This window comes from Ruditapes philippinarum, unplaced genomic scaffold (genome assembly GCF_026571515.1).
Source record: "Ruditapes philippinarum isolate M1 unplaced genomic scaffold, ASM2657151v2 ctg20086_1_1_1_1, whole genome shotgun sequence".
Classification (NCBI taxonomy): domain Eukaryota; kingdom Metazoa; phylum Mollusca; class Bivalvia; order Venerida; family Veneridae; genus Ruditapes; species Ruditapes philippinarum.
In genome coordinates, this window is record NW_026851964.1 from 178 (window position 1) to 14,648 (window position 14,471).

The following is a 14,471-nucleotide window of genomic DNA, read 5'->3' on the forward strand; positions in this document are numbered from 1 at the left end:
GAAATGAGACAACGATGTGATATATCTAGTTTTAGAGGCCACGTGGTATAATTAAAAATTTTCCTGGCAGCATAGATACTTCCATGAACATCATAAAATCAGATTTTTAATACTTAAAAATTACGCACGTATATGTAAAGAATATGAAATAAGGTGCTACCAATGACGCCGAAAGTCCTTATGATTGTATATCAAACATAAAGTTTTCAATACATTAACCAGATCTGCCTCGGACTTTGTCGTAATCATGAGTAAGAACTTTTTTCCGTTAATTGGATTGGACTGAATTAATGGTTTTAACTTGTCATCGAAGAATTCAAAGTGTCTCCGAATATCTTGTTCACCATATTTGTTGACATTTTAATTTTACTTTATTTAAACGAGATAATTAAATAAAATGTCTGTTAAAAAGTATTTTGTTAAGTGAATCATCGTTACTTTAGTTATTTATCAATGAATGTTATATTTATCTACTGATTGTCAACATCATACTTTTACCGGAAGTGTAATTTAGGAAAGAAGACTATGGCGTCTTCTTCAAAAGCGCTTTATTATACGCTTTTTTCAAAAGCTTCCTGAAATCTGATCATTACACATTGCTAGAACTAGTCAAGATTTCTAAAATGCCGGACCCCAGCTAACTGGCGATTTTCCTCAAACACTTATGTATTTTTTTTATTTTAATGTAATTTTAATCTAACACGTCATACATGTTATCTCAGAACGTTTAAGCCCTCGACGCATAAATAATGCGCAACTAGCTTTTATTTTTGTTCCCCATTGTAAGATTCTTATTTGAAATGGTTTAAATATTCAGAGAGAACGATTTGTGTACAATAAACTTTTATTTAAGCCACACGTCATTCGCATCTTCTTGGCCCTTTCCGTCAAACTTTGGATAAGATATTATTGATAATAGCCAGTTGTTCTGTTAAAATCGGTCTGTGTCGTCTCATTCGGAAACAAATAGAGAGCCATGTGTCGATCCACTACCAGACATGGGAAGTGTCGAAACTGTCGGAATCCTACGAAGTTAGTAATGACGTATATGATGTTGTCATTGTCTTCTATCTGCTTATTTCAGGTATGAATTTATTTTGGATGGACTCATATAATGGCGTTATTGGCCGGATCAACATTGATACAGGGGTAAAGAAAAAATTGTCCTCGGTATCGGGATCGCGTTATGATTTTAATGGCATGACGCTTGTTGGAGATAAACTTTACATCACATACAGGAAGTAAGTACAGCACAACCTTCTCAAAGCGACCGTCTGTAGAGCAATTAAACCTGAAGAACACCTGTTTCAAAAAGATTTTATGTCCCAAAGGGTGTTGCTATGTAAAGATTGTATTTATTATTAATTATTTTATCATATTGAATATAGAATTTCATTTTTAAAAGGAATGAAGTCCTATATTGTGAAACATGCTGTAAGAATTAAAAATGTATCAACAGAAGAAACAAAGAAAAAGAAGAAAAGAAACACTTATAATCATATGAAGGGAGAGTTTCAATTAATAGAATAACTCTGTGTTTCTTAGCAAACATGAATGAAACTCTTATTGGTATTTTAATTGTTTATGATTTGTTAAGTATTTGAAATCATACTTCTTTCACCTACAATAAAGGTTCATGTCACCGGTATATAATGTAAAAGCCATTTTATATTTAATTTAATTTCCATATTTGTATAGGACCTCAAACAGAGTGTTTATGTAACATTACCATAACTATTTCCATGATTAAACGACACGTTCATGTAACTTTATAGTCACACAAACTTTGAACAGGTTTTATGGATATATGTTAACAGTTATTTGCATTTATGACCCGGGCTGCTAGGCGAAAACGGCCATTTTATAAAATCATAAATTTATAATAAATATGTGAATGCCTTATTCTTTATTTTCTAGCCATGTATACAGAATAAGTGTAGATGGCGGGGAACTGGAGCAAGTTGGAACTTCAAACTTTTCCGCGTTAAGTGGAATTACTAGTTATAAGAAAACTGATATTAAAACAGGTAATTTGATAGTTTTAAAGTCACGGACCTTAATTAATAATTGGCAAGTCCAAAATTGATCAGCAGGTGCCAATCATGTAAAATCAGAGTTAATGATTTTAATATGCTGGCGAACTTTAAAAGACTCGTTTTTGGTAAATGTTTGTTAATGAACAGAGTTTATTTTAATATATATTGATATCTACATAAGATATATTTCGAAGCTTTCAGTAATAAATTAACAAATGAATCGAGTCTCTCTTCTAGACAAGATGTAAATAAGTTACATATATAATGAGATTCTCTCATCAATACGAGTATTTAAAAAGCATCAATTCAAACAAATCATCTCTAATTTTATCATTTAAGTCATTTTAGGTCAGAATAGCATGCCTATATCTATGGTTCATAGCATAATGCAAATGCAGTAAAGGAAAATTCATGCCTGACACTGTAGTGTTTCTTTTTTACAAACATTATTTCAATATCATAAAACGCGTCAGTTTTTTTACGTGATTAAAATGGTAATGGAATATTTTGTTATGCTAATTTTGATTCACTGGTATTAAAAAGTATTTAGAATTTCATACAAACTCTCATGCACCTTGATGGTGCACCGACATTATGATGAAAATGTAGTCTGATATGTAAAAATGAAGACAACATGACTGTTTTGCCAGAGATTCTAATTCAATATACATGTATAACATTACACGAATCGTGTAAATTTATTAAGTATTATATTCAAACAAAAGTTCACATTTCTACATGATGCTATTTTGCATTAAGTCCAATGCCATAAAGGGAATGACATTTGATTCATTATGTGAAGATGATATGTGTTAAGTGAGTTATTTTCTTTAGTTTTCAGCAAATGTTTACAAAGCACGTGCAGCCAGCTTTGTTTACCTGTTTCCGGAAAAGATTACAAATGCGCATGCTCAGACGGTGACGAAAACGCTTTGAATCCTTGTCGGGAAACCAACGGTACGTCAATAAGATTACATTAGCTATGATTCATTCGACGTTTTGTCGTCTAACTGTACTATTTTAATTTGTTTGGTTCGAATGATTTGGATGATTTCAGTGTGTGTTATTATAAAAAGTGTTCGTTAAAATACCCTGAACCCACGTCTGATTTTCAGTCGCCGAATGAATTTCAAAAATTAACTGTTACATTCTACCTTTATCGCACGAGACAAAAGTCTCCATGCGTTTACTATTCATTTTTTATATATATCTCCGACTTTAAATATATCAGGCCCGAGAATTATCAATTAAGATATATTTATTCAAAGCGATACTCAAATTAAAATATATTCATGTATGTTATAACCTTTAGGAACAGCTGTTACGCAACCCAGTATTTGCTTAATACAGTGGAACTACAGCAAACGGCAAAGCGCTTAAGGAAAGGATTGAATAAAATATATTCTCACAATTAAAAATATCGAAGCAAATCATTAGTCCTGTAAGTTGAGATATTTTGAGCGTTAAATGATTTTGATGAAATACCATTCGCATTTTGAATTGTTTAAACCAAAAATTCCAAACTATTTTGCAACGAGATCTCTGTGCGATTTTAATGTTTAGTTTTACAATTTTGATTATCACTATTAGATATATAATGGTGATATAAAAGTACTTTACAATAAATATTTAGATTTACTACAATGAGCTCGAGGTAACTTTTTAAATAGATTACAATACGAGCGTGATATAAACAGTACCCGATATTTATGATCAGAATAACAGTCGCTTTTGTACAAACTTATTCATTTTCAAAATAAAATCCGTTTGTGCACATACCTTAATACATTGAATAGATTCAATTTAAGAGTGCAACCCATTTTTTTACATGCACCTCTATCAGTGTCCATTTGAAAGACCCCGCATACATGTATAGTCTAAATCAGCGTAAGAGTACAACCCGTTTTTGCACACGTAAATATGTCCTGAAAATATTTCATTTAAGAGTGAAGCACGTTTTCTTGTACACTTCTATTTATATATCCTAAATAGATTTAATTTCAGAGTTCAATCCGTATTCGTACACATCTATGTACACTTAATAGATACACAATAAGACGCAATCCATTTTTGCACATGTATATTTACTGTAAATGATACTACTTAATGGTAGAACTTGTTTTGTTTTTTTGTTGTTTTTTTACATCAATACCTTAAACAGTTTAAATTTAGAGTGCACCATATTTGTGTACATATATACTTTTAAAAGGATAGTACTTAGGTTAATCCGTTTTCACATTTAAATATAGAATAGAGAAAAACAAAATCCCCAAAGAAAGCCCAACACTGCAAAATTGTAAAATGATGCAGGCTAGGTTTGATTAAGCCTGTTCATGGACGGTCCTGGAAAGTGCAATTTACCGTCCACGCCCCCTAGCACCGGCTTTAGGAGAATTCAACATTTAAACACAAAAATTGTGAAATATTGAATTTAGAAATTTGAGATGTGTTCATACGGCGGTTATCATGGAACCTTCAATGCGATACAGTAATGTCCATTAAAAAGCGGCGTATTGTCCCCAAGTAAAAGAATGCGTGCGCCCTTAACGAGAAAACAATGGGCGGAACTAAGTAAAATGGAATTTTGAAGGGGATCTAAGGTTATGAAGCCTGCATATCACAGACAAGACATCAAAAGACAAATTTAAAAAGCAGGCAACAAATCCTAAGGGTAATTATACAGTATTCAAATAGGAATACTGGAACCACCCAAGTTGAAAAAGGCAAAATACAACTAACTAAAAATACCATCTGAAATGTATGCGCAACAAAAATGCCCTGCTGAACGATCTTCAAGGATTGAAAATATAACATCATTGATTAAATGTACGGGGAGCCTTTTAACAGCCGCCACACGGCACAAATAACACGTATGTGACAATAAAATAGAGTTTGTGAGTGCAACTCATTTTTGTACATTCAAACATGTAAGCGATTTTGTCTCTGAATGATGATATTTTATAGTTGCATGGTATTTTGCAATTTGCAATATTGTTTTAAGGAAAAATCTGAAAATGTTATAATAAAGACATTTATGTTATGTTTAAAATTTTACATATTTTCATATGACAGGATCATAATCAGGAACATATAATCTAATCATACACTTTTACAAACGCATTGAAAAACATGATACGAACACTAAGGAAGATTTTAAGTTCAATTTAATATACATGTACAATCATTTTTATAATGTACATGCGACACATATAGTGTACATTGTGGTATTATCCGCCCTCTCCCCAAAGAACCCCGCTCCCAAATAAAAAAACAACAACAAAGACACTACAACAACAAAACTACTCAAAAGAATGTAATTTATGGTAATTAAATCATAAAAATGATCGAAAAAACTGACATATTAGAGTTGAAACGTGCAGGTTTATGTAAGAGTGTACTCTTGCAGATCATGTTATAGAGTTGACTCTTACAGATTATGTTATAGAGTTGACTCTTACAGATTATGTTATAGAGTTGACTTTTGTAGATTCTCTTATCAAGTTGACACATGTTGATTATGTAATACAGTAGACTCGTGGAGATAATATAAAGGGTACAAACCCTTAATAATATATGACATTGCTGCTCAAGATCAAGGTCATTGTAACATTTCATGTTTGTATAATCGACATTTCTTTTAATCAATTTTTATATCATGGTCTGCATAGTTCATTGTTCAATGGGAAATTAATTTGTCTTAAAAAACTACGTCGCCTTAGTTTATTATTAATTTTAACAACAATGTGGGTAACTATCACTCTGTAGATATACTACTATTTTCGCCGTTCCTGGATGACTTCATATATAATTTACAAGATATGACCACTTCTACTCGTACACACTAAGTCAATTAGTACCGATAGTTTAGTGTCATATGATAACAAAAGAAACACCCGGATGAAAGGCGATTCCTAGCATTTTTGGAAAGTGCTATTGCTTGATATAATACTGTAATAAAAATCACACACTGTAAAATATCACATACATTCAATCTGTGACGTATGTGCTCGTAACTACTCGGCCCTTTCCGTCAAAATTCGGACAAGAACCTCGGACATTATGATACAGATTCGATATTTTGATTTAGCCTACGCAAATATACTAAACATGTAACACAAATAGTTATTTAATACTTTGAGTTGTTGACTAAGTTAATTTCAATATCGTGTTAAGTCCACCTACATTAAGTGATTTTATAGATATTAAAGTAAACTGTACATTATTTATTTACTTATTGTTATGTGTAGCACCCGAAAGTACCAAATGTTTTTCAGTCGACGTTAATGCAGTTTTGTTATAACTGAACATTAGTAGCGTTTTTAAATTGATTATTAATGTCAGACATATTTTCAATAACTTATTTACTGAAGAAGACTTCCTCTTTCCTTGATGTCGAATATGTTCGTTCGTTATACAATTTACTTGTTTTTTTACGAGGACTGTTCAATAAATACACGCAAAAGTGTCGCTATTTCCTTATTTTAGCTGAATAAAACTTATACAGTAATAGAGACAAACATATTTTGAAAATATACAGCAAATATTTCCGTTCTGGCATGAGTCATATGTTAACAAACGGTCGTTATGGAAACCACATGTAGCGATTACCGGCCAACTTTTGTTCATTTTTACAAATAGTCACTGGTTAATAATGACGTCGCATTTTCACGTTTACCGTGCGATTTTCACCAAAAGTTGCATAATTTTATTTAATTATAATTAATTTACGCGCAATATGTTGGCGTTACGCACATGACGTCATGTTAGCGTGTGACGTCATTTAGGCGTTAAGCGGCCATATTGTTTAGCGCGTATGCGTTAAAATGGCATCGGAACAACGATCTTCAATAAAATTTTGTGTTTTGAACGGGTTTTCAGAGAAAGAAACAATGTTAAGATTACAAAAAGGATATGGTGATCAGCCGATGAAGAAAACAGCAATGTACAAGTTGTATGCCCGATTTCTAGGCGGCCAACAAAGCATCCATGACGACAAACTCAGTGGACGTCCCAACGTAACGTCAAATCACGTCGCTGTGATAAAAGAGCTGCTTGACACTGACCGTCGGATAACAATTCGCGAAATACACGAAAGATCGGATTGTAGCATTGGCACAGTGCATCGCATTATTCACGATGAACTCAATATGAGACGCCAGGTGGATTCCTAAAATGTTGACGGACGAACAAAAAAGTGGAAAGGGTGCGGTGTTGCAATCAATTTCTCAGACGCCTTCATAGCGAGGGTGAACGTTTCTTGCGACGGATAGTGACTGTTGATGAGACATTGCTCAGCCTATACGAACCTGAAACGAAATCACAGTCTTCTATGTGGAAAACTCCAGGATCGCCTTAACCTTTGAATTTTAAAGTCGGCCCATCTGCAAGGAAACAGATGTTCATCGTCTTCTTTGACGTCGACGGTGTGATACTGAGCCACTCGGTATCCCTGGGTCAGACTGTGACGGCAAAGTTTTATTCTAAGGTGAATAATTTTTTTTAAACTATAATAAGATATTCATTATTATGCCAATACATTACGTAATAATCATTTATATTTGTGTAAGTAATTATGAAAATAAATTATAACGACAATTTACTTATGATTGTATTTCCTTATGCTTTCAGATTCTGAGACACGATTTTATCAGGACGATGAGAAAGAAGCGGGCCACGAAAATCGCCGACACGATATTTCATCACAATAACGCACCGTCTCATCGTGCGGCTGAAACACAGTACACAATCAGGAAATTCGGCTTCGAAGTCCTCGAGCACCCGGCCTACAGCCCTGACCTCGCACCAGGCGATTTCATTCTGTTCCCGACACTGAAGAACGTCCTGCGGGGAGAACAATTTGATGATGTGGACGAGTTGTCCTACGCGGTGCAAGGTGCAATTTCAGAGATAAATAATGGCTCCTACTTTAAAAGTTTCATGTCGTGGATCAACCGTTGTAAAAAGTGTGTTTCCTTTCACGGAGAGTATTTCGAGAAGGACTAGGTGCGTGTTTTGGGTGACTCTCATACATGCGTTGAGCGTGACGTCGTGACGACGTTGGGTCGGTTTCACTGCGATTACCTTAGAAGTACTTGAAATTGAACTATTAATTTCTATCTGATTTTATTGAAATTTTGTGTACATGTTTATTATATGTTTATTTACAAATTGTAAAGAGAACGTCAATTTCCAATGAATATTAAAAATATGGCAGCACTTTTCCACGTATTTATTGAACAGCCCTCGTACATCTAAAGCAACGTGGTAGATTTATTTACAATTCGAGTCCGTATCAAGTTCGAGATTATAATAATGAACAATATAATAATCCAGAAGCTCTTCGATTGCATATGACGTTCAACAATGCGCATTTCTAGTAGACCTTGCTCAATATAAAACGATCATTGTATGGTATATTGTTCATGTAAGCAATGTTCTGATTTGTGTTGACGTCATGAGTCTGCAAAAAAGACGTAAAGACGTGATGGCTTTAACATTTAAAAGATAAACAAAATACTCTAATATAGCCTGCAGTAGGCCTATACGACAAAACGATACTAGTCTTATATTTCCGTCATTCACATTTTTTTTTGCTGACGTATATGCACCGAGACGATAAGCATTTTTCAGGTCCGAATAATATATTACATATAGACATGGACATAAGTCTATGATTGTATTCTACCTCATGTAAGATGCGTCATTATAATTTAAAGCTCTATAAAATGAACGAAGCGTCACAAATATTTTTTGTCAAAGCAAATTGTTAAATTAAAATACTTTCCAAAATGATGCCTATTGCCATGCTTTAAAATTAGAACATTCTATTTTACGGGATTTCAGTAGCAGAATATTTTACCTCCAGTGTTGTCAAACTGTTCGGGCCTAGATTTAGACTGGCATCAAATTTGACTTCTAGTTCGCGTAGGTTAAATATTAATTGCTTATTTGTCAAACATCTCTGAATGTCTGAACAACTTAATCCATAGTTATTTATTCCTTTATTTTAGAGTGCACACCAAATTACATAAATCTAACAATTAGTGACGACCTTCCAAAAGGCGACAGCTCTACGAAAATTAGTTTCTTCTGCAACAACTGGATCAACATTAGTGTGTATTTTCAATTAGACATCACACATAACGAACACAGATACTTTATGGTAGAGAACGTGAAATCTGGAAATTTAAACTACCTTGTATTAACAATAAAAAATACACCATATATAAATACTTGGAATGTAAGTATATGGTTTTTTCTCCTTTTTAGTAAGTAATTTCCTTTTTTAAGAATTAAGTAACAAGTGTAATTTGACCGTCTTTCTTTATTTTCATTCATTATTCTATGAATAATAACTGCGTACAAAAGCAAAAATATAAATATTTTCACACTACGTATAAATATTTTCAAACTACGTATACTCATTTGGACGTGACGTCAATTAGACCTAATGAGTAGTGTATATTACCTCTCCGATCAATCGTTTGTGGTTGAGGAACAATAATTAAACAATATCAAAGGCATTTTATATTGGTCCTTTGCTATTGCGCTTTTGAACTATTTCATTTTTTGTCATATCTATATCTTACTTTGTTTTATCTGAAGACAAAATCGTTATAATGGAATAAACTTTTGTCCGCATAAAAACTTGTTAAATGGAATAAAATCAAGTATGAATGAAAACTTGAAAGCATGTTAACAAAATATATGAATAACCGGTTCATATAATTCTACTGTATAAAATCGTTGGATTTTTAATTTATATACAACCATTAATCATAATACCAAAAACAGCTCGTTTTCTTAAAACTCAGTCTTGGAGTTGTTTCTACAATAATGCATTGTGGAATCAGAATAACCCTAGTGTGACATTTTAATGTTTAATGATAGAATTTCGAAACACGCTACAGAAGATTACACTTTTACTTTTGTCATGCTGGCTGTGAAAACGATCCCCACATAAATATGGGCAACTGTTTTTAAAGATTTCAGTGTGGTTCAGGTTCATCCTGTTGGCATAGAATCGAAACCTGCCACGAACGTTTCAGCAAATCTTGGTTGCAAACGGCCAGTAGCTATTTCAAAGTGATACACGTATGTCCGTCCCTGAACGACTGCACGAACGTGCATTTAGGGATGTTCGCAGATGTAAATTTGAAACTTGAAAACATATTTGGTCATGTTTTTTATTTGACAACAGACACGTGTCAGTGTACTGAAAGAGCCGTACAAGAATGTAACATTAAATAGCGTTCCAATTAGGATAGACGTGAAAGAGGTGAATGATCGACCAACTATTCTACCGGATTACCTTATAACGGAAGTACGTGAAGATGTCCCAGTCGGTACAATAGTAGCCAACCTCTCAATATCTGACCCGGATGATGGAAAATTAGGAGATTTACAGATTGAATTAGAAAGTCACACAGGTAAATTTATTTAATTAAAAGCAAAAAGAAGTCATGACTTCCTACATTTAATGCAATATTGTTTAAAATTAATAAGTTTAAGCAATGTAAGCTTTTCATGGAATGGTCCTTTCGTGTCACATTGAAGGTTCCATGATAACCGCCATATGAATGCATCTGCGGATGTTCAAAATTGTACCAGTTCATGTTAAATGTTGAATTCTGCTTAAGCCGGTACTAATGGGCGTGAAGGGTAGTTTGGACTTGACAGTACCGTCCATCAACAGGCTCAATCAAACCGAGCCTGCAACATTTTCAATTTTGCCGTGTTGGACTTTCTTTAGGGATTCTTGTTTTCTCTATTTTTTCGCCACATCAGCGTTGTTTGTGCTGTTTGGGGGCTGTAAAATGTCGCCCCGTACATTCAATCAGAGATTTTATATTTCCGATCCTTAAAGATCGTTCAGCACGACATAATTGTTGTGGTTGTGGTAATTTAGTTCTTTCTATTCGGCTATTTTCTTGTTGGGTTGTTCCAGTATTCCTCACTTGAATACTGTTGAATCACCCTTTAGGATATGTGGCAGGCTTTTTAAATTTGTCTTTTGGCGTCTCATCTGTGATATGCTGGCTTCATAACCTCTGATCCTGTTGCAAATTTCCATTTCATTCAGTTCCGCCCATTGTTTTTCTCGTTTATGGCACATGCATTATTTTACTTGGGGAACATATGCCGCTTTTCATGTAATGGTATTTACTTGTCACATTGAAGGTTCCATGATAACCGCCCTTTTAGTTTCAAAATTCCACATTGTACCAGTTCATATAAAATGTTGAATTCTGCTTAAGCCGGTGCTAGGGGGCGTGGACAGTAGTCATGAACAGGCTCAATCAAACTGAGCCATAAATTTTCAATTCTGGCGAGTTGGGCTTTCTTTATGGATTCTTATTTTCTCTATTTTAATATATATTTTTCATTACTACTCTCTCACTTGCGTTCAATTGATAGATATTCTATAAACGAATCTCTTTTCTTTCTCATACTATTACATAAATTTACCCGAAAAATGTTTAAATATATTTTTTAAATCTTTGGCAGGTTATATTTGCCAAACCCTTTAATATATTTTCTGGTTTGAAAAAAGACTTTAAGTTTTACGCTAGACTATATGAATGTGCTTTTTAACTAGTAAATATTCAGGAGTTTGATTTATATAGCAACAGGTAATCGAATTTTCTTGGAATAATTGTATAATGTATATGACAAGTACCTACCCATATATGTTTACTAACTGTTGGTACTTTTAGAAAGAAAAATATGGCACAAAAAATTTATTGAAGGAGTGCCAATGAAAATGACTCGTTTTCATGTCAATATGCAGAAATATGCTTCGGATGTTTAGCTTTACAAACCATTTTGCGCCATTTGAATGATGTATGTTTTAGTTAACAGACACACAATTACACATTTACAACCCGTTCATTGTCAAATAGACACAGTAATCGACCAGTGTCAATTGTTCGCGTAATAAGTGAGCCCCAACCTCACTTAATAGATCTTCCTCACCTTCTAAAACACGGAATTATTTATGAGAATATTATTTTGTTTCAGAGATGTTTCAAAATGTCACTTTGTCTGATAATATGAAAATTGTCCAAACTCAGAAAGTTGTCTTTCTTCTTTATGCTGAAGATTAACCAAAGCTTGTTGATATTCAATATGAATAAACTTAGTGCCACATATCAATGCTTAATTAGTTTTTTAAACATTTAATTGTAAACCTCTCTCTTGGCATTTCAACTTGTACTAGCAAAAAATAGATAAATACAGAATCCCTAAAGAAAGCCCAACACGGAAAAATTGAAAATGTTGCAGGCTCGGTTTGATTGAGCCTGTTCATGGACGGTACTGGAAAGTGCAAGTTACCGTCCACGCCCCCTAGCACCGGCTTAAGCAGAATTCAACATTTAAACGTGAAATAGTAAAATTTTGAATTTAGAAACATCCGTAGAAACCTTGATGACAGTATCCATGTAACGACGAATTTTACCGAAAATAATTGCACCCGTATTCACTTCTTCTCATTAAAGATTTATTTAATCAGGCATGATACTTTAAAAATGCATATTTGAATATTTGTATGATATACATTTGTTGAAAAAAAACTAGTTAAAAAATTTACGAAGTGTTTTTGTATCTACAACATCATATAGTGCTTGACAATATTTACATTTTCAAATTCAAGTTTCCGTAGTGTTCGCTGAATTTTTTTCTTTTTACTTTTCCTTGATTGCTATGAAGATGACGTAAAAATTGATGATGCAGTTAGCAAGGTGTATCTAAAGTTATCACCGTTTCTATCCCTTAAAGACATTGTACGACTGAAACGGAATATTTGAACTTGAAATCTTTCCTCCGAACAGCTTTAGTTGACAATGGGATTCAGTTATTAATTTTGTTTACACAAAATGATCTTCAGGTGCCCCAAAACACGCATTTATTATTTTAGTTTACAAAGCCGAATATGGAAGCACTTTATATGTGCTTAACGAGTTTGAATTGTTTAACTGTGAGCTTATAGTATCGTTCCAATGATGCAGAATGGTTTGGCAAGCTAAAAAGCCCAAGCCAATTGCAGCTGATCAGAATATTTACAATTGAATTGCCACAATTAGTAAGACTTTCACGCTTGGTTTTCGCGTAAAACACCGAACACACCGAACAACATGATGTAGGACCTACCCCTATATATATAATATATACATCAGCTTATCATATAATAATTGATGTTCATTGAGTCTAATTATTTGAGCCATCATTACAGTTAAGCTCGTAAGACACTTTAATAGTAAATGTCACATATATGCTCTTTAATCAGTTTTGAATGAATACTGTGCTCAACCAACTTAACATACAATTATGTTCACAGCGAATGTGCTGCTATAAGTTGCGTTTGAACCCACAGCAGTGATGGATACTTTAAAGTCGATGATCTAAACCATTTAGTCGCTGAGATCCAAGAGTGTAACGTAGTGAAAAGGCAATCGATATTTTTCTTTTAGTTTCACACTTATCTGATAAGTTATGGGATGCATATTGAAAGGTTATACTGCTTTTGTTTGTCTAATGAAAAATTTCTATCAAAATAATCCGGACTGATATCGTTTTTGCTCGGATCCGTTGCGTTAAAAAACACCCGCAAAAAATCCAAAAGCACAACCCCCGAAAAAAACACCACCAACAACAAAAATTAAAAAACAAACAAACAAGAAGTGTCCCTTTTGAAAAAGTACGTATAGATTTATATAATTTATATTTGGTTATATCTTATACTTTATTTATTTTCTAGATATAGACGTAAATAGATTGTTTGAAGTAGAAAGAATATCAAACGACACTTTCCAAATCAAGACAGCATCATTGCTGGACGCGGACAAATTTTGGGACAGGTAAATCGTATCCTTAAAGCTGCTTTCTAGCATATAAATATAAATACACATTTATATGAACACTAGTTTAGTATATATATTTGTTAAACAACACCTGTTACATTTACAAAAATGGTTTATGAAAAAGAATATTTCAAAGTTTTAGAATAGATAGAAATGTGTTGGTACATAAAAAATTCAAAACCAATAGCGCATACACAAAATCATTGGAAGGTGGTTAAAACCCTACATTAGCAGCATGTATTTATGTTTTTTCTTAAAGAGTATTTTATTCTCTTTACGTATAGTAAAATAACAGAGATTGTCTTTGTAGAATTAAGATTATGGAAAATAAACCTGTTTTTTAAACTTATAATATTATTACATAAGATATAGCTCATACAAATAAAGGAGAGAAAATAAGAATCCGTTAAGAACGTCCAAAACGGCAAAATCGAAAATCTTGAAGATTCGGTCTGTTGAACGGTATTTGCAAGGTACCGTCCACGCTTAGGTTGTATTTAATTTTCTACATGAAATAGTAAGATACTAGCTTACTTCATGATTGTCTTTATTTCAATAATTTATTATTTGGTTA

The 14,471-nt window shown here is 33.2% G+C and overlaps 1 protein-coding gene across 1 annotated transcript; it reads left to right on the forward strand.

The window, feature by feature from the left end:
• Positions 1–1,084: 1,084 nt before the first annotated feature.
• Positions 1,085–13,925, forward strand: LOC132744160 (uncharacterized; the record flags this gene model as incomplete). Its single annotated transcript, XM_060732780.1, has 6 exons — positions 1,085–1,241; positions 1,918–2,027; positions 2,871–2,993; positions 9,047–9,276; positions 10,237–10,465; positions 13,795–13,925. Coding segments are annotated over 6 exons (953 nt in total), but the record flags the coding sequence as incomplete, so codon positions are not given.
• Positions 13,926–14,471: the final 546 nt, after the last annotated feature.